Source organism: Balaenoptera musculus, chromosome 16, assembly GCF_009873245.2.
Source record: "Balaenoptera musculus isolate JJ_BM4_2016_0621 chromosome 16, mBalMus1.pri.v3, whole genome shotgun sequence".
In the NCBI taxonomy this organism is placed as follows: domain Eukaryota; kingdom Metazoa; phylum Chordata; class Mammalia; order Artiodactyla; family Balaenopteridae; genus Balaenoptera; species Balaenoptera musculus.
In genome coordinates, this window is record NC_045800.1 from 49,458,515 (window position 1) to 49,477,297 (window position 18,783).

Genomic DNA, 18,783 nt, shown 5'->3' on the forward strand with positions numbered 1-18,783 from the left:
CGAAGCAACTAAGCCCGTGTGCCACAACTACTGAGCCTGCGCTCTAGAGCCCACGTGCTGCAACTACTGAGCCCACGTGCCACAACTACTGAAGCCCATGTGCACCTAGAGCCCGTGCTCCGCAACAAGAGAAGCCACCACAATGAGAAGCCCGCGCACCGCAACAAAGGGTAGCCCCCACTCACCGCAACTAGAAAAAGCCCACGCACAGCAATGAAGACCCAACACAGCCAAAAATTTTAAATTAATTAATTAATTAATTTTAAAAAGTATCTACCTCCTGGGCATGTCATGTGGATTAAATGGCATAACGTACATCAGTGCACGGTGTGGAGTCTCAGATCCCAACCCCATGAGGTGCCCTCTCCTGGGGACGGCAGGAGAGGGAGGCTCCCCAAAGCTTCAGCCCCCTTCTGGGCACAGCCTCCCGGTGGGCAAATTGTAGCCCCACGCAGCTCCCAAAGGGACCCGGCCGTCAGGGCTCCTCACCTCCTTCAGGGAGGGTGGGGCCTCCAAGCCTCCCTGTAGAAATGGGGGTCCTTCCTTGGTGCCTCTGGGGAGCACTGCTGCTTCCTTCCAGATGCAGAGGAAAAGGCTCAGGGGGTCCATCTCCTCTCCTCCAGCCCACTTTTCCTGCTGCAGCCAGAGGCCCCCTGGAAGGGTTTCTTGGAGCCGGCCCTCCAGGGCCCTGGTCCGAACTCCTTTCCTTCGATGCCTTCCTATGTCTCCATCTCAGAGGCCCACCTCCCCACTAAGTCTGCCCCACCTGGGCCTTGGAGCAGCCTCAGACACTACAGCTCAGGACCACCTTCCCCCCAGCACTGCCCTCCCTGTCTGAATCACCAGCTCCTGCTGGACTCTGAGGCTCAGCTCACATCCCCACCCCTCAGGAGGCCTCCAGCGGTACCCTCCTCCCCTACCCACAGGTCTGACTTGGGCATGCCCCCCGACGTACCCAGCCCCCCGGCACAGGCCTCTGTTCTGCATCTGTCGCACTGCACCCTAATCATCTCACACCCTGAACAAGGACTATGTTCGACTCACACAGTGGGTCGAACTCACGGTGCCCCCAGCAGGGCCTGGCACACAATCTGGCACAGCACGGGTGCCCAGGGAGGCCAAGAAATGAACGAATATACCGCTGGCTGTGGAGAATGGGTGGGAGGTGGGGGGAGTGGGAGAGAGAGGGGCAGGTGTGGGCTGGGCCAGGGGGGACATGCAGCTGCCTCGGGCAAGGTGGGAGCCTGCCGTGGAGACGGAGAGGGGAGGCGGAGTCTGCGGGTGTTTGGATGGCTGGCTCGCTGCTGGCTGAGACCCCCACCAGCTCCTTCCCGCCCGCAAGCCTGAGCTCTGTGACCGAGGCCCCAGTGGAGGGGTTGGAAACTGCAGGTCAAATGAACAAATCTTGAAAGTGAGGTGGAAACCACTCAAAAGAACTGCAGTGACTTGAAAGAAATTCCAACAAAGGGCTTTCACACAGACTGGCTTGTGTTACAGCAGAGTTTATGACCTGAGGTTTGCATTGTTAGGAATAAGGACAAATGTAGATAAACAGCGTAGGTACTGAAACTCAACATGCATCAGATAATAAACGGAACCCAGAACTCTCCCAGTCTTCACAATGTCTCAAGGCTTAAGGTTTTGTGCATGCTCACCTCCTGAGAGTTAAGGGGTGTGTGTGCGTGTATGTGTGCATGTATGCGTTGTTTCATTTTCCCATTTTCACGTATTCAGAATGTGAAGAACCAGCGACCAGGTGTTGGTTGAATTATTGGTCCCAATTCCGCCGGCCCCTGTAGGATTATACACTCACTCATGACTTCCCCGTTGGCCATATGCACACCTCACCCCTTAACTTTGGGCTTGGCCATCTACTTGTATTGGCCAAGGGGACATTAGTGGAAGCAAGCCAAGCAGAGGCTTGAGTTGTGCTTGGGTATTTGGACTTGTCCTACTGTGCTCTTGGCGTAACCATGAGAGAAGCACGACTGGGTAGCCCAACAGTCCTGAGAGAAAAAGCAACCTTGGAGCCAAGCTCAGCCAAGCCCAGCTCAACCCCAGCCAACCCACAGGCCCATGACTGAGAAACAGGGGCTCTGCATTGTTTGCCACTGAAATTTTGTCACTTAACGATAGTTGACTAATCTGGATCATGCTAATAGTACTGTTTACTCTGTGATGACACTGCCGGGCACATGCTGGCCATTTCCCACACGTCTTCCCATACAATCCTGACAACATCCCTCAGACACAGGTGTCACCATCTCCATTTTGCAGAGAAGAACGCCGGGACTCAGATAGTTAGAGCAATTTGCCCAGGCTCAGGGCCAGTATGTGAAAGGGCCAAGATCCCAAGCCAGGTCTGTCTGCCTCCAAAGCCCACGCTGGGTGCCAGACTTGCTTCCACATGGAGCAAGAGTTACAGTGACGGGAGCAGAGCCCTCACTCTTGAAAATGTCAGAAACACTTGATGCCTATTCGTCACCACACCCTGCCATTAGCAAAGCGCATCATTTCACGACTTTACTTCCTTTAAAGCACATCCTGGGGGCGGGTTGACTTTTTCCAATTATGACTGAGCTGTTCATCCTCAAATGCCCAAGGAGACAGCCCTGCGGACAACTGTGACCAGTCTTTTCGGAGGAAGGCCCCGTGAGCCATCTCAGTCTCACGACTGAGTGCTGGACGCCCTTGTTCCAAACCACCTGTTAACTGTGAGAAGTCATGTGCCGGGAGAGATGGTGGCGCTCGCGGAAGTACTCGTGGCAAACGGGGCATGTGAGGGCCTCTTCTCTCAGCCTCTTAGAATGCAGGTCGGGCCCCACGTGCTCCTTTTTGTGGTGGGACCGCATGTGGAAGACCAGGTCGGAGGTCAGGCGGAAGGAGAGGTTGCATTTGGCGCACCAGTTCTGGGTGGACAGGCCCAGGGAGGTGAGCGTGGGGGGCAGCAGGGCCCAAGAGGCAGTGGAGGAGCACGACGGAGGTGTGGGTATCTGGGCCGTGGCATGCTTGAGCCACAGCATGGGGTCACCCAGGAAAGTGCCGCAGAGAGGAGCATTTGGTGGCACCATTTGCAGGTTCCAGAAATCACCCACCAAAAGCTTGGACTTGGAAAGTCGACCCCAGCAAGTGACATCTACTGTGTTGATGAGTCCCAGCAACTCCCCCAGGGCGTCTACAGGTCCGCCTGCCTGGAAGACGGAGGCTGGCCCCGGTCTCCCTGCTGGACTCCTGGTGGGCTTGCTGAAGGCACTTCTCTGCTCCCCGCGGGCTCCACCGGGCCACACTGAGAAGCAGGTGATGCTAGCTGGGTCCCTGGGGATGTCCAGGGCCAGCTGCTGGGGGCCAGGCTGGCCTGCAGAGCCACTGTGCACCCTCTCCTGGGCCTGCCTGCCCCCAAGCCTCTTCTTGAGCCGAGGCACCTCCATGAAGGCGCTCTGCCTCTGTTCCCAGCAAGCCTTCCGGGGCATCAGCTTTCCCAGCCTGAGCTTGCCCGGGGCTGCTGACAGCGCCATCTCGGCACAGGCCTCATCCCGGCCACCGCTGCCCGGGGCAGCCTCAGAGCCCAGGCAGTTTGTTTTCTCCAGCAGCACTGGCTTGCGGCCCCAGTCCTGCTCGGGTTCACTAAGCCGCCATCTGTTTTCAGCTGAAGGGCTCCGCAGAGCTCCCTTCCCAGCAGCCATGGGGACCGCAGGGCCTGGGCCAGCTGAGCAAGGTGGATGCTCCAACAGCTGTCAGTCTCCGAGGTTTCTGGGCCCGGGGAGGGGCTGTGAGACGGAAGGGCTCCCCTGGTGCTTGGGTCGGCACACTCGGACCACAGGGCTCTGCAGAGAGAGGAAGCAGAAGGCAGTGAGAAGTGCGCTCTCCACTCAGGGACGTACAGGAGCACGCAGGTTGTAGGAACTTACAGAAAGCCTTCTCTCACCTGGGACCTCGGTGTCTCAGGGCAAGTGCTGAGAGGAGCATGAACTTGGGGCAGACAAGTGTCCATGTGAGCCCAGGCTCTGCCAGTCCTCAGCTGTGTGATGTTAGACAAGCAGCCCTTCTAATTAATCTTGGCTAACTTGGCAAGAGACAGTTTTTGTCCTTTGCATCCAAAGAACCCTGACTACTACAAATGCAGCGATTCACCCTGACTCAGAGCACAATGCTTTCACCTCCAGGACTCCATGGGGGGAAGGACCACAGCGCACAATGCTCCCACCCAGAGGCCAGGCTCAGTACTGCCCCCATCTGTCAACCTCCAGACAGCAGCTGCTATCTTCTGACAGCGACACAAGGCTTCTACCAGTCAGTCTGACTTGGTTGACAGCTCTAATATGTTTGCACCCTGATTTAAAGCACTTTTTGTTCCTTGCTGCTCAGTATGCTAATTTTTCTCCCAAATCATCAGAAATGCCAAGACACTACAAGCACTTGGAGACGGGAGCTGCTGCAGCACAGTTGACCAGAGGGTAAAAGCTGGACAGTAACATCCAGACATGGCGGGTTGGGTCTGGAGCTGTTCCTGGTCCCTGCTCCCACACCTGGGGGCAGCCATCTCTCCACCAGGCCCTGCCCCTGCACCAAGTGTGGGTCTCCCTCTCCACTCTCCTGAAGTGATCACAACTGTTCTTCACACATTCATCCACTTGCTTCTCCTCGGCTCACCCATCAACTGTCAAATGTGCCAGCTGTGCCAACCTGCTGGGCATCACCTGGGGAACCAGCCTCGGCTTTGCCCTCGAGGTGCTCATGGCTGCAGGGGAGACACACAATGGCCATAAGTGAGGGTGGCACCCAGGAGGAAAGGGAGACATCAGCCCTGCTAGGGAGACATTCACCCCTGCCCTTCCCTGACCTGCTCCACCAGCAAGTTCTTGAGGCTTGCAAACCCATCTTCAAGCACCCCCTCAGCTTGTGAGAGGTTTGCTGGACCACCTTCAGCTGAGTGTTCTGACTTTTCATCATTAACAAATATGTCTCCTGAGCCCAGGAGGACCGTGAGGAGGGGACAGCTCCGCTCCTTCCTCACAGGAACATCACTTGAGTTCAACTTAGCTCCTTCCTCTTGCCCTGCCTCCTGCCCCACCTGTAAAAGGAAGCACAGGTGCCTGCCCTCCTTCTCACTATCTTGGCAACAGGAGTCTGTGACACATATTTTGCATATGTCACCTCAACACACCTGGAGGGTCATCACCCTCTTTCACAGATGAGGAGGACCCAAGTCCTGCAATACTAAGCATCCTGCCCCATGTCGCCTGCAAGGATGAGGCGCAGCTGGGATTGAAACCCAAGTGTGTGTCCCCAAGCCTGCTTTGGTTGCACTGGACATGCCGCCCACCCAGAGCCCCCAGAGGTGAACACCAAGTCAACCATGTGACCCAAACACCAAATGAGGGCATGTTGAGGGTTTAGGTCTCCTTTTCCTGCCTTCTCTCCGACTTCTCCCAAGCTTTTACCCCATCAAAAAGTCAAATTCTTTGTCTAACCTCTGAGCTTTAAACAGCTCCTGAGGAAACACATGCCAGCCCTACCTTTCAGCCCATTCCTGTGTGAGCCTGGTCTCGAGCTTTGTCAACCTGAAAGGACTTACAAGACCAGCCACCAGGGAGAGCTGAGCCTCTCCTAACATCATTTCCAAACTGAGTCCTCAAAGGGGATGCCACTGACATCAGAGATTAGTGCCCACCAATGTTCCTTGAAGAGGAAGAGGCAGTCACATCACTCCACCAGCTGACCCTGAGATGTCCTTCCCACCTCTCTCAGCCTCGAATTCCCATCACCTAGGATTGGGCTTAATTATCTCCACAGTCCTTTCCAGATCTACCAGTGTATGACTCCAACTGGGATGAAGCCACTTCTCCCCCTTTGTCAAAGAATAACTGGTCTGCTTGAAGCCCTGATGCTGAGCTTCCGTGAGCTCACAAAGACACACACACACCCAGGGACACTCATACCCTCACATACACACACATTTTCACAACACATACACACTCACAATCTCATATACACACACTCATATACACATACACTCACATACATACAGTCACATACATTCACATACACTCAAACACATACACATACTATCACACACTCAAATGCACATACACCGTCACACAAACTCCCCCTTTCTCTCGCTCTCTCGCTCTCTGTCTCTCACTGTTCTCCAGATGACAGTTTAGAACCACCTGATGTATCCCACGCCTGGGCAGGAGGCTGCCCTGCTGACCCTGGTCCAGCTGCACCCCTGCATCCCTCTGCACACAGCCCTGCTGCACTACCCTCACAGCTTAGGCAACCTTGTCCAACCACAGCCATGTAGACCCCATTGACAGAACTGTCCAGAGTGCCCTGAGCCACAGATGGGACAACCTTCTCAGCGGTAAAATTTGGAACATGTGGTCTTACTTCAGGATGGAATGTTTGCTAACAGGATGCTTCATGATATAAGTATGCAAGTCACCATTTATTGACTATGTAGGTGTCTACATGCCAGAGATGCCAAGAGCTTAACACACCTTATTTCATGGAGTTTTCACAATAACCACGTGAGGTAATTTGCAGGTCTCAACCCAAATGTGTTCATCTCCAACCTGCAAGTGCCATATTGCTAAACTCTGTGCTGCTCCAGCTTATTGCAGATCTGGCCAACTGCTGAATCCACCCAAAATCGCTTCTGTCAATGCTATCATCCAAATCTTAATAATGATAATGAGAACAAGGAGGAGGGGGAAGAAAAGGAGGAGACCAAGGTACTGAACTGACAGGGGACCTTAGCATGCTGCCCACCCTCCCTGAGGGTCACCACTCTCACATGCACCAGCACTGCTGGGTAAGATCACTCAGGCAATGCAAAGAATGTCCTACCAAACTCCATCTGGGGCCCCATCTAACCTCAGTCCACTCCATCTGCGACCATCACCAGATGGAAGTCTTTCAAATGGAAAATGATGTGAGTCTGCCGTGGCTTGTTCCTGGGGAGCCCTGCCAGCTCCTAATGCTCGCCTCCTCTTGTCGAGAGATTGCAGGCTCTTTCCCAGGGTCAACATCAGACTTTGAGCCTCATCCAGCTCCAGGCTACATGCACCTCTGCCATGGTCCTCAACTCCTCTCAAGTGACCTCTGCAGATGTGTGAGGTCATCTCTGGGTCACTCCTGGCCCTGGACAGTGAGTTCTGGGTCAGGAGACCACATGCACAGCTGCTCAGGGCTGCCTCTGTCCCCCTTTCCTACATGGACCTACCAACGCCCTTTGCAACTGGAGGCTGGTTCTCTGTCCAGACAATCGCTGGGCAAAGCAGAGCTGCTCCCTCCTCTTTCTCCCTCCACAGACACCAGCAGTTCTGGTAGCAAGTGGATCTATGCAGCCCTTGTTCTTTTGCTCCCATCCAGTATTAAAAGACCTTTGCTGTCCTCCACTCCCTTCAATAGCCTCAGTTCATTCTGGGCTCTCACCCCCTGACACTATTTACTCATCCTTGTCGCTCTATTGTGTGTGTCCTGAGAAGGGACTCTTCTTGTCTTCCTTGGTTCTTTCAGTCTGAGCTCAGCAAGACAACCCTCTGAGTCACACAGACATCCTTCAGTACCACCCATGGTCTTCCTATTGAAAGAACCTGATTTCAATTCCAGGCTCTGAACCTTTTCCCAGCCTTTAGATGATCTTGGCAACCTTCTAAAACTGAGCTCCCCAAGCCAACAGGGTGTCTGACCATGTCCAATATTCCCTATCAATGGGGATACTTCTTCCTCGGGGTTCAGTCCTCCTGGGCCACCAACCATGACTCTGCTGACCAAAACATGAAGTTCTCTGAGAAATGACACCTCACCCACCCCATAGCATAAAAGCACTTGTTTCTCTGTTTATTATCTATTCCTAGATAATAGGAATCATTCCTTCATCTGTGAAGCACTGGCCACATTCTACCTTTTTGTTCATGTTCTAACCAGGCCGTCCCAGGAACCTTTCAGCTTCACATCCACATAGAGCTTAAGTGTGTGGGTTCTAGGGTCAGAATGCCTGGATCAAATATAGCTCTGCTCTTACCAATCACATGACCTTGGGCAAGGTGCTGATCTTCTCCCTGCCTCTGTTTTCTCATCATGGATCACCTTGGTGCCCACTTCATCAGGTGGTTGTGAAGATTAAATGGATTAACGTGTCTAGAGTGCTAAAGAGCCTGGCTCAATAAACGTTAGGTAGCATCAATTTATTATCGCACTAGTTCTGAAGGTTAGAGACAGCCTCAGGGTTGCCTACCCTCCATTCATGCCCCTCCAGGGACCAGCGCACAGGAGTGTTTAACAAGTGGCCAAATGGCCTGGGCAGTTTCCTCCTTCCCCCTCCATTTACAGAAGAACCCTTTGCAAACAACTGAACGACAGCATGTTACTGAGATGTCTGCAGATACTTACCACCCCAAGTCAGCTGGTCAGCCTCCAGCTGTCCCAAGCTGCAGCTCAGAAACTAGGTCTTATTTAGTGACACCATCTACACCAACAGTGCCTTCCTGCGCTGCCTTAGCTAAAACAAATGAGAACAGAAAAAAATCTCCTGTCCCCCAATTCTTTGGTTTCCCCAGACTCTGGAGATGCTTCTCACACCTTTTTGGAAGATTTCTAAGGATAATCATCCATCTACCTCTTCTACATGTGGATTGTGAGGTGCTGCGTCTTCCCGAAAAGGAAAACACACATGTTTTCTAGACATCCTCCTAGCCCTAGAACCCTGAGAAAATGAAAAATTGCGGAGTTGTCCAGGTCTTCCTGGAGGCTGGCTGGTGGTGCCATGAGGTGGGAAAGAGGACTTCCCAGCCAGCCCTCGAAGGCTCCATGTTCATCTATGCCCACATCCCTCTAGCAGCAATGCCTGCTATGTCCAAGGAAAACCAAATGCAGGATTCTCAGGATGTAGTCAGCTCCCAGGCCCACTGTGAGGTCAGCTGTGGCCCTAACACAACTTGGCCACATGGACCAATTCCTGTGGCAGCCTTCAGAGGAAAAGGCCATGGTTTGCACAACAGACTACTCAGCCAGACTCTACAATAGCATCATTAGCTAGAAAGAAGAGATGCAGCCTATTGAAGAAGGAAAAAAAAATCTAAAAGCACTGCAGCTCAAGACATAGCCTTGAATCAAAAAAAAAAAAAAAAGATGTGATCATCTGTTTTAAAAAAAAGTTGTCATCTCCTATTTTTTGAAAAAGATATCTGCTAAGCAAAGCAGGCATGATGGTTCTAAATCATTGGAAAAGCGTGCCCTCCCCCTCCCCTCCCCAAATTCTAATACATGGGAAGTCAGTGGTTAAATGATGTGAAAGACAATGTAACTCTTCAATCCAGAGAACAGTCTCCCAAATCAAAGTGCCATGCTTATACCTATGAATGTGTCCAACGTTCTTTGATACAAAGTGGAAAAAAATTTCTTTCAATAAACACACTGAAATCCTCTTCCATCATTTTTAATTTTTGTTCAATTCTGTGTGATTTATCTATTGACAAATTTCCTTTTGCATATCAACCAAAAAGTTAAATAAGCTGAATTATCACTAAAAATCATAACAAACTCAAAGGACAGGTTAAATTAATTATAAGAACAAAAAGCTTCAAGTTTTGGGCAGTAATTTGCAGCTTTAAAACCAAACAAGTTTTCTTTTTCCAACTTAATATATATATTATGTATGTGTATGTGCGTGTTTGAACATACAGCTATACATGACATAAGAATATCATCAAATAATGAAATCATGTCTCTCTGATAAGATTATATTTTTAAGAAGCAGAAAATTGCTTTGCTATTTAATACTTTCTACTTTATTTCTCACAAATGAACCAGATTTGTTTTTCTATATTTCTTCACTTAGTATGTATCTAAGACAATCTTTGATATGATGATGAAACATTTTCACTGTGTACACAAAAACATTAATTTCCAATACCACAATAATTGTTATAAAAAGTCTGAATCAGTTAACAGTAATTATGGAACCTAATTTTTGCACACCACCAGCATTGACAAGTATATACTTTAGAAATTTATAGTTAATTTCTTATTTCAACTCTCACCCAAATGTTTCACATGCAAAGCCCTGCCCTATTGTCTTCCCACAATTGCTCTCTGAGTCCCACCCTCACTCTCCCCACCAACCTAGCCTTGCACTGCCTCCACAGAAGGATGGTGTGGGCCCCCATGTTCCCTAAATGATCCTGCAAGATTTAGCTTCCTGGTGCTGTCTGTGTCTGTAACTAAAGGCAAAAGGCCAAGAAAAGGATTCATTCAATGCCTTGTCTCTAAAGCCAAGTACTTCTTTCAGCTCACCCTGAAAACTCAGAGATTTACAACTTGATCCTTCATGTATTTTTCCCACAACAGGCACTGAACAGGTTACATGCCCAGATCTTTGGATATAATCTGTTGGAGAAAGGACCTGGGGCAAATGCATCGTTATTACCCTCGTGCCCAGTACAAGCCCTGGCTGAGAATAATGGAGCGGCACAGGGTGGGTGAATGGGTGGATGGATGAATTAAAAGAACTGCAGCCCAAAAAAGTTGACCTAGCAGAAAAAACAAAAATCCAAGGTGGAATTCTTGATGTGGGGAAGGAAAAAGGGAAGAAGCGGGGAGGAGAGAGAGAGGGAGAGAAGAAGAAAAAAGAGAGAAAGGGAAGGACAGGGGACGCAAGTAATAAAAAGATGGATAGGAAAAAGTGAGACAGATGAGAGAAAAATACAGAAGAGGCAAGGAGACAAAAGACAGAGGCAGAGGGCAGGGACAGGAGTAGCACGGGAGAAAAAAAAAAGAAAAGGAGCGATGGAGAAAGCTGGTGACAGAGGGAAGAGAAGAACCGGGCAGTCAAGGGCAGGACTGAGAACCTGCCCTGGGGAAAAGCCAGTAGAAATGAGATGACTCCCGACCCCCACGCCCACTCGCGGGTCCGTCCCGGGGGGCAGGACAGCGTGTCTCACCTCGGCTCTCGCGCGGCGCTGGGCGCTGGGGACGCGCTGGCAGCCCCGGCCGCCTCCAGGTCGGGGCAGTGACACGCGGGTCGGAACTTGGCGAGCGAGCCCTGGGGGGCCGGCCAGACCCCGCCTTCCCGGGCTGCCCCCGCCTCTGGGGCGGGGCCTCGGGCACCGCCCCGTTCCTAGGGGCCCGCGGGCCTTGGGGGAGGGGCCTGTGAGTGGGCTGAACCCGCAGAAAGGGGCGCCTAGGAGACCCGCCTCCCGGACACCGCCCGCAGCAGATCTGGACGCCGGGGTGCACGCCGGCTCCGCGCCCACTCGGCTGGGCCCGGCCCTCCCGCGAGTCCAGCTCCGCAAACCCCGGCCCGCCGTCCCCGCTGGTTCAGGCCTAGCCCCGCGCCTCCCAGGCGCGGGACCGAGGAGGGTGCCCTGGCGCGGACCCGCCTTTGGAGGTGGCCCTCGGGCCACGGCGGAGGCTGCACTTGCCGCTGCTCACTCGCCCTGTGCGCCGCGACTTCTACCCTCTTGGGTCTCGGGGACCCGGGCAACAGCCTGGTTGTCAGTGCAGGTGTTCCGTGTCCTGCGACTGCAGATCCTCTGTGCTGCCCAGAGACCCCATCAGCGCGTTGGACTCTCCTTCCGCCTCCAGGCTGAGCGGCCACGCAAGCTCCATCTTTGTGGCGCACTGAGAAACTTCCAGACTTCACTGGAGCTGATCGTCGGCCTCAGCCTTTCCTGAGCCTCCTCAGTTCTGAAATGGCAGCATTGTGCCAAATAATGGTGAGTTCTGTGACTTCACAGAATGCAGAGGTGTCAGAGAACTTAACTACCCATGGAGGGTGGGACAGGTCAGGGCCTAAAGGGTGGGGACAGGAGGGAATGCCGTCTAAGTGACTACATTCATGCCAGGTCTTGGACTACCTAGGACATTTCCCTGTAGTGAGGGTGAGAGGAGATAGGAGTGGGGTCTCAGGTAACCAGAATTGTTGCAGTGGCAGCCAGGTGTAAGAGTCACATTGTTTGAGCCCAGAAGAGGGGCAGAGCAGGCTAGATAGGGGAGGAGAGAATCCTTGAGGGACTGAGAGGGAGCCCTGAGTCCCCGTTCCTTCCTTCCTTCCTTCAGTCACTCAGTAACTGTTCTGGATGCCCCTGAGAGGAGAGGGTGTGGAGACATAAGGAGACAAAGCTCTGTGCTCTTCCCAAAGGGTTGGGAGCATATATTACACAGATAAGATTGTAAAGGAACAAAATTATGATGAGTCTGAGGTGGGCAAAGTGAGATTCAGAACAGACATTAAAGCTCTGAGTAACGGTCCCCAAAACAAAAATTTTCTTCTGTGAAGAGAACCCATTAATGAATATGGACATGAGAGATCAAATCCCAAATGTGCAGCTCACTCAGCCTTAGTGAAATTGTAGAATGTCTAGCACAAACCTTGAAAATAATCTGTCCACTTGGAATCCTGTATCTAACTGAACTGTTATTCAAGAGTGAACACAAAACAGAGATATTTTCGGAGGTACAAAGCCTAAGTTGAACACCCTCACAACCTTGGTAAAGGAACCACTAAAGAATGTATTTCAGAAGGAAGGAAACTGAACTCAGATGAAAGGAGAGAGTTTCAAGAAACCATGACTGGAAGTCCAAGATCAAGGTGTCAGCAGGGTTGGTTTCTGATGAGACCTCTCTTCCTGGATTTCAGGTGGCCACCTTCCTTCTGTGTCCCCCACTGCCTTTTCACTGTGACTGTGTGAAGCACAGCACTGGCGTCTCTTCCTTTTCTTATGAGGACACTAGACCTATAGGATTAGGGCCCAACACTTATGACCTCACTTAACCTTAATCATCTCCTGAAAGGCCTGACCTCCAAGTGCAGTTACATTAAGGATTAGGGCTCAATATATGAATTTGGGAGGAAGGGCACAATTCAGTCCATAGCATTCAGTAAATATTAAATAAATTGTATCAGTAGTTTAAAGACTTTACACAAAGAAAACACCAGATATAGGAGATATCATTCCAAATATTCAAGAAGCAGACTATTGTGATCACATTCAAAGTCATCCCAAAGACAACATAAAACACTCCCAAGTGCATTTCTGGAGGCTAGTCTTACATAATATCAAATCCAGATAAGAGCAGCACAAAAATAGGAAATTACAGGCCAACCTCTCTCCTGAGCATAGGCAAAAAAAAACCTAAACTAATACTAAATTCAATCCAGCAGTGTTTAAAAAATATCATGGCCAATTTGGGTCTATTTACAATATGTTAATATTGTTTCAGATGCATTAATTTAATTAGCCATATTAATAGATTACTGGAGAAAAATATATACTTCTCACAAAATATACAGAAAATTTTAGATAAAATTCAGGACTTGTTCATGATATCTAGCACACCAAGAATATTAGTGAAATACCCTTATCTGATAAAGGATTTTTACCAAAAGCTTTCAATAAATATCATTCTTAATGGTGATGTGTTAGAGGCGTTCTCTTTAAAATCAAGAATGCCTGCATCATAGCTCTACTCATTGAAGAAGTAATCAAGACAGTGTTTTTTGTTTTTTTTTATACTGACCCAATGGATTTTACAGTTAAATTTTTAGAATAAGAGAGCTTAGCAAGTTGAGTGAATATATCAACCAATAAATACATTTCTTCACAATACCAATAAACAGTTTAAAACTCTATTTTAAAATGCCATTTACACTAGCAGCAAAAATATAAGGTATTTAGAGAAGGCACTTACAAAAGAAGTGAAGATCTTCATAGGGAGATATAAATGAAAAGCATTGAAAAAGACCTAAATAAATGAAGATAATGCCATGTTCACTGATACGAGGAGTCCTGATTGCAGATTCAAATCCCTCCAAATGTATCTGTATATATGTTGATATCATAAACAAATATCAAGAGGGTTTTGGTGGAGACTTGAAGAGTTGATTCTAAAATTTGCATGAATGAGCAAATGGCCAACAATTACCCTAAGAAAAATTAGGTGGGTGATTTACCCTGTACTATCAAGGCTTGCTGTAGCACTCTGCAAATGTTAGGTTAGGTAACTGAACACCGTGTGTATCAGGTTCTACTGGGTTATCTTCTGTAACAAAACCCACCAAATCTAATCAGCTGAAAAGCACAAACTTTATTTCCCACTCATATATCTCACTGTCCCACATATACATGTCCATCCCAGGTTCCCAAGAGGGAGCAGCACGTCACAGTTACTCAGCTACCAGGCTGTTGGATTCACCTGAGTCACACCTGGGTTCTTAAAGATTCTGTCCAGAAGTGGCACATGTTACTTCTATTAACGTTTCCTTGGTGGAGTCAAGTCCAAGCCTGCCATGAATGTGGCAGGGAAGCCATCCTCCTCTGCAAGAGGAAGGGACAGTAAGGAACAGTAATACAATCGTTCACACAATAATTTAGACAGTGCGGTTTTGACACTTTCAATATAAACCAATAGACGGATAAAGACAATGGAACGAAGAGCACAGAACCAGGCCCACAACTATATGGAATTTGAAACACATCAGAGGTGACATAAAAATAATGAAGGAAAAAATGGAATAGACAGCAAATGATGCTGGGACAATTTGCTCTAAATATGGGAAACATAAAATCAGATCCCTGGCAAGAATCAGACTTATAAATTAATTCCAGATGGATTCAAGACGTCAGTGTGAAATCTTTAAAACTTTTAAGGTAAAATCTTTAAATCTTTTAAAACTTTAAAACTTTTAAGTTTTAAATCTTTAAAACTTTTAAGATAAAATCTGTTTCAGCTTAACAGGGAAGGATTTCTTAAATAAGATACGAACAGTGCAAATCTTAACAGTTTCACTTAAAAGTGACAAATTCAACATTTGTCATTAAAATTAAGAACTTGTAAAAGAATACATATATATACATAGAATACAAGAACATATATATATATATATATATATACGTATTCAGGAATACATATATGTAAATACGTATATGTAAATATATGTATTCCTGAATCACTTTGCTGTACACCTGAAACTGACACAACACTGTAAATCAACTATACTTCAATAAAAAAATTAAGAACTTCTGTTTTATTAAAAGGCATTAAATAGAGTGAAAAAAGAGCCACACACTGAAGAAGATCTTTGCAACAATTGATTAAAGATTAATATCCTAAATATACAAGGAATGCTAAGGAATCAATATGAAAGAAAAACAACTGAATTGGAGAATGGATACAGGCAGAAACAGGCATTTCACAAAGGAGAGAAAATGAATGACCTGAAATGTGTTGAATAGAAGACCAATCCCATCAGTAATGACGGGAATGCAAATTAAGACCAAAACAGACGTTGAATCAATAGAAAAATATATAAAAATATGACAATAGCAAGTGTCATGAAGGATGTGAAGCAAGGAAAACCTAATAGGCTCTAGGGAGAAGTATACCAGATTTCATCAATTCCAAATATCATTTATTTAAGATATTCCATTATTTAAAATATCACTCAAACAACAAGAACTACAAAAATCACCAACACAATGCATTTTACCATTTGTAATTTTTGTATTTTCATTATACATATTGAAAGATCTATTTTAGACTTATTACAAATGACTTTTAGCATATATCACTCTTCTTTTGTGCATACAAAAGAAAACAAAATAAATTGGTTAAAGTATTTCTAAAAATTTTTACATTCACAGCCTGAGTTTTTGAAACACTTTTGACTCAAAGTTGTTAATGCCCAATGTTGATCCATGGAGAAGAGAGAGGCCATCCCCTCTCAGCCCTTTCTGATTTCTAGTCACAGAATTTGTGGCCATAATATAAAAGTTCTTGTTCTATGTCACTCAGTTTGTGGTGGTTTGTTAAACAGCAGAAGATAACTGGCATGCCCTTCATTCACAAGGGACTTTGACATCCTTGCAGGACCTTCTTTCCCTTCTAGATCCTTCCATCCACTGGGTCACACGAATGACCACTGCAACACTCTACACTCCCAGTTCCTGGACCTCTTCCCGCACGGCGATGTCCTCATCTAAGCCACCTCAGCTGCGTTCTTTCACTTGACAAAAAGGCAGGATTTCTCCAGGATTTTAATGGCCACCTGAGAGGGTTTGGAATGAGGAACAAACGGAGGCCTCATCTTACTGCCCCTCCAAAGAGCCCCTGACTCCCCCCTGGGATTGTCAACAGGCAGGACACTGAGCAGAGCTGCAGGTCACAAAGTCACCATGCCAACCTTCCTGTCCATCATAAGGGACATCACAGGGAATTCTGCCTTCTTGGGGGTGGGGGCAGGCCGAGCAGGTAGTGGGCCATCCCCCAAGGCCAGCCATCTTTGCCTCTTCCGCCCTCAGGGCAGGTACAAGGGGAGGCTCACAGTGCCCCATCGTTGGAGGGCTGGAGGGGTGGAGGCTGTGGCCTGAGGTGGCCTGGAGTGGCCAGGGTCCAATGGGACTGTAGGTACAGCCAGGTAAATGGAGAGTGGCGGGCCCTGGATGCCCAGCCCTGGGCTCTTCCTGTTGCTGTTGCTGCCCCCTCCACTGCTGAGTGCAGGGAGCTTCCAGCATAGCATCCCGAACTGGAGAAATTTCCACCACCTTGACCTTGGCTGGAGAACCATTCACCGCTACCTCAGCCCAGACTGGAGAAGCTTCCACAGGGGCGCCAGTCATCACAGGAGCAAAGCAAACAAGTTGTATGACTGCGATGGTGTCTTTGACCTCTACGTCGTCTTGGATGCGTGAGTGGCCTTCCCATCTGGCCCCCGTGCTTCTCAAGGCACCACTGTCACCAAGGTTACTGATGGCAAGAAGTGGGCCGGGGGGATCCCAGGCTCTGAGAGAGGGGAGGCAAGGACAATCTTGGTCAGACCCAAGGAACAGACCTCTGTGGCCTCCTTGTTCCTGGACAGAAAGAAAGCCCCAGGCATTTATTTCCTGGGGCTCTTACTTCTGGAAAGGAAAAAGGTCACCATAAGGTTTCTAAATGGCTCTCAGTCTCTATATCAACTTGGCCTGGATCTGTGACCTGCATGCCCCTTAAACAGATGGAGGGCAGGCAATTGCTAGGAGCTGCCTTCTCAGCAGTTGTGAGAAGCTCACAGTGCGTTTGGGTTTCTTTTCTTTTCTTTCTTTCTTTTTTTTTTTTTTTTACCCAAATAACCTCTGTTTTTACTGGGCCCCAGAGAGATTGGTGTATCATCTGTTAGGCATTCTCATAGTGTCACTGCTTAGAAAGTCCTTTGCTTTGCTGGTTCTAACTGCTTTGCTGCTTTCTTTGATAACTTGGAGACCCACGTTACAATTTGTGTGCACTTTCAGAACAGTTTGGTCTGTCTGAGTGTGGCCCTGGGAAACCTGTGCTGTGCATTAACTACCTTCTGGCCCTCAAAGAAGGAGAGGGAGGGGTGAATCCTCAGGCTGGAGAGATTGCCTTGGTTCCATTTTCAACTCCTCTGTGGGGCTGAGGATAAAGTTTACTTATTTAGTAGTAACAGTGGCATGACTCTTAATATCATTGAAATATTTTATGGTTTCCAAAGTCCATCACTGCACATCTGTCATCCTCAAAACAATCCTGGGAAGTAAAGTGGGAAGGTATATGCATATGCAATCTCCTGGAAAGGGGAACAGGCTCCTAGAGGTTGGATGAGGTATGACAGAAGCTGGTGGGGGTAACAGGACTGAATCCTGCTGGATTCTGCAAGTGGGAGGAGGAGCTGAGGGTGTCCAGGAAAGGGACCTACACACCCATTTCCCAGCCCCAGGCCATCAGAGAAGAGTAGGCCTACAGCACAGCCATAGTGGGCCAGGCTAGGCTTGTCTGAAAGCACAGCAAATTCCTCAGTTCCAGAGAAATAACAGTTCTCTCTGGGAACTGTGCTCACTCAGTCTGGTTATAGAAAGCCTTGCTGTCTTCGAAACCATCTTGATGAGAATATTTGGAGGTTGAGGACAAATTCCCTCCTGATGTCCCCTGCTACTCTTGCAGAGAGGGGAATAATGACCACTGAGGAGGCAGCCCCAGCTTTGCAGTCAGGCAGACTCCACTCATCAGTCATGCGGCCTAGGGCAAGTCGCCTCACCTCTCTCTGCCTCAGTGTCCCCATCTGTACAATGGGGCCTTCATACCCACCTCACCAGGTTGTGATGGGGATGAAGGGGAGTTTATATGGTTTGCCCAGCATGTGTCAGATGCAGTCGTGGAGGATGAGCATAAAATAAACTGCCGGGGAAGGCAGAGTCACACACCCTGGGAACTCCCCGGCACTGCAGGGGCCCCTGATCCAGCCCTGACTCCCTGGCTCACTCTCTCCACATGTGCCCTTTGTGGGGAGGTGGGGTGTGGGTCAGACACCTCTGCTGGTGGCACTCCCAAGGTTCTCTGGATCTTTCATCCATTAATGAACAGTCTTATTCATTCTCTCATTCCCTTGTTCATCCACTCACTGAAGTAATTACTGGAAAACTGCTATATTCCAGTCACTGTTTTGGGCAGTGGGGATAAGGCAGCAAACAAAACTTGAAAAAGTCCTCATCTCTTAGAGCTTTCATATTAGGAGACAAGAAATAAATAAATCAAAGAGGAAATATTGTGTTAGATGGGGATAAACACCAGGGGGAAAATCAGGACAGGAGGATGGGAAGTGCTGAGGTAGGGGCTGTCCTAAAGATGTGCTCAGGAAAGGCTATGCTGACAGACTGGGGCAGTGTCGGGGAGGCTTTGGTGATTTTTGAGCAGAGGAGGTGTGTGATTGGATCATGTTTAAAAGGGTCACAGTTGAAGGGCGCAAGAATAGAGCCTTCCAGGAGACCAGTGAGGGGCCTGGTGCAG

General features: G+C 48.7%; 2 protein-coding genes across 2 annotated transcripts in view; one reads left to right on the plus strand and one right to left on the minus strand.

Annotated features, from left to right (window-relative positions):
- Positions 1-1,531: 1,531 nt before the first annotated feature.
- On the minus strand, positions 1,532-11,076 carry ZNF488 (zinc finger protein 488). Its single transcript, XM_036828982.1, has 2 exons — positions 10,947-11,076; positions 1,532-3,824 (listed from the first exon to the last, which is right to left on the minus strand). Exon 2 carries the CDS (start codon positions 3,681-3,683, stop codon positions 2,709-2,711), a length of 975 nt encoding a protein of 324 aa, XP_036684877.1. The 5' UTR covers positions 3,684-3,824; positions 10,947-11,076; the 3' UTR covers positions 1,532-2,708.
- A 5,369-nt stretch (positions 11,077-16,445) lies between these two features.
- LOC118882409 (anthrax toxin receptor-like) overlaps positions 16,446-18,783 on the plus strand; it is a 35,096-nt gene continuing 32,758 nt past the window's right edge. Inside the window, exon 1 of the mRNA XM_036828077.1 lies at positions 16,446-16,690. Within this exon, the coding sequence (XP_036683972.1) occupies positions 16,446-16,690 (245 nt within the window). The remainder of the gene's footprint in view (positions 16,691-18,783) is intronic.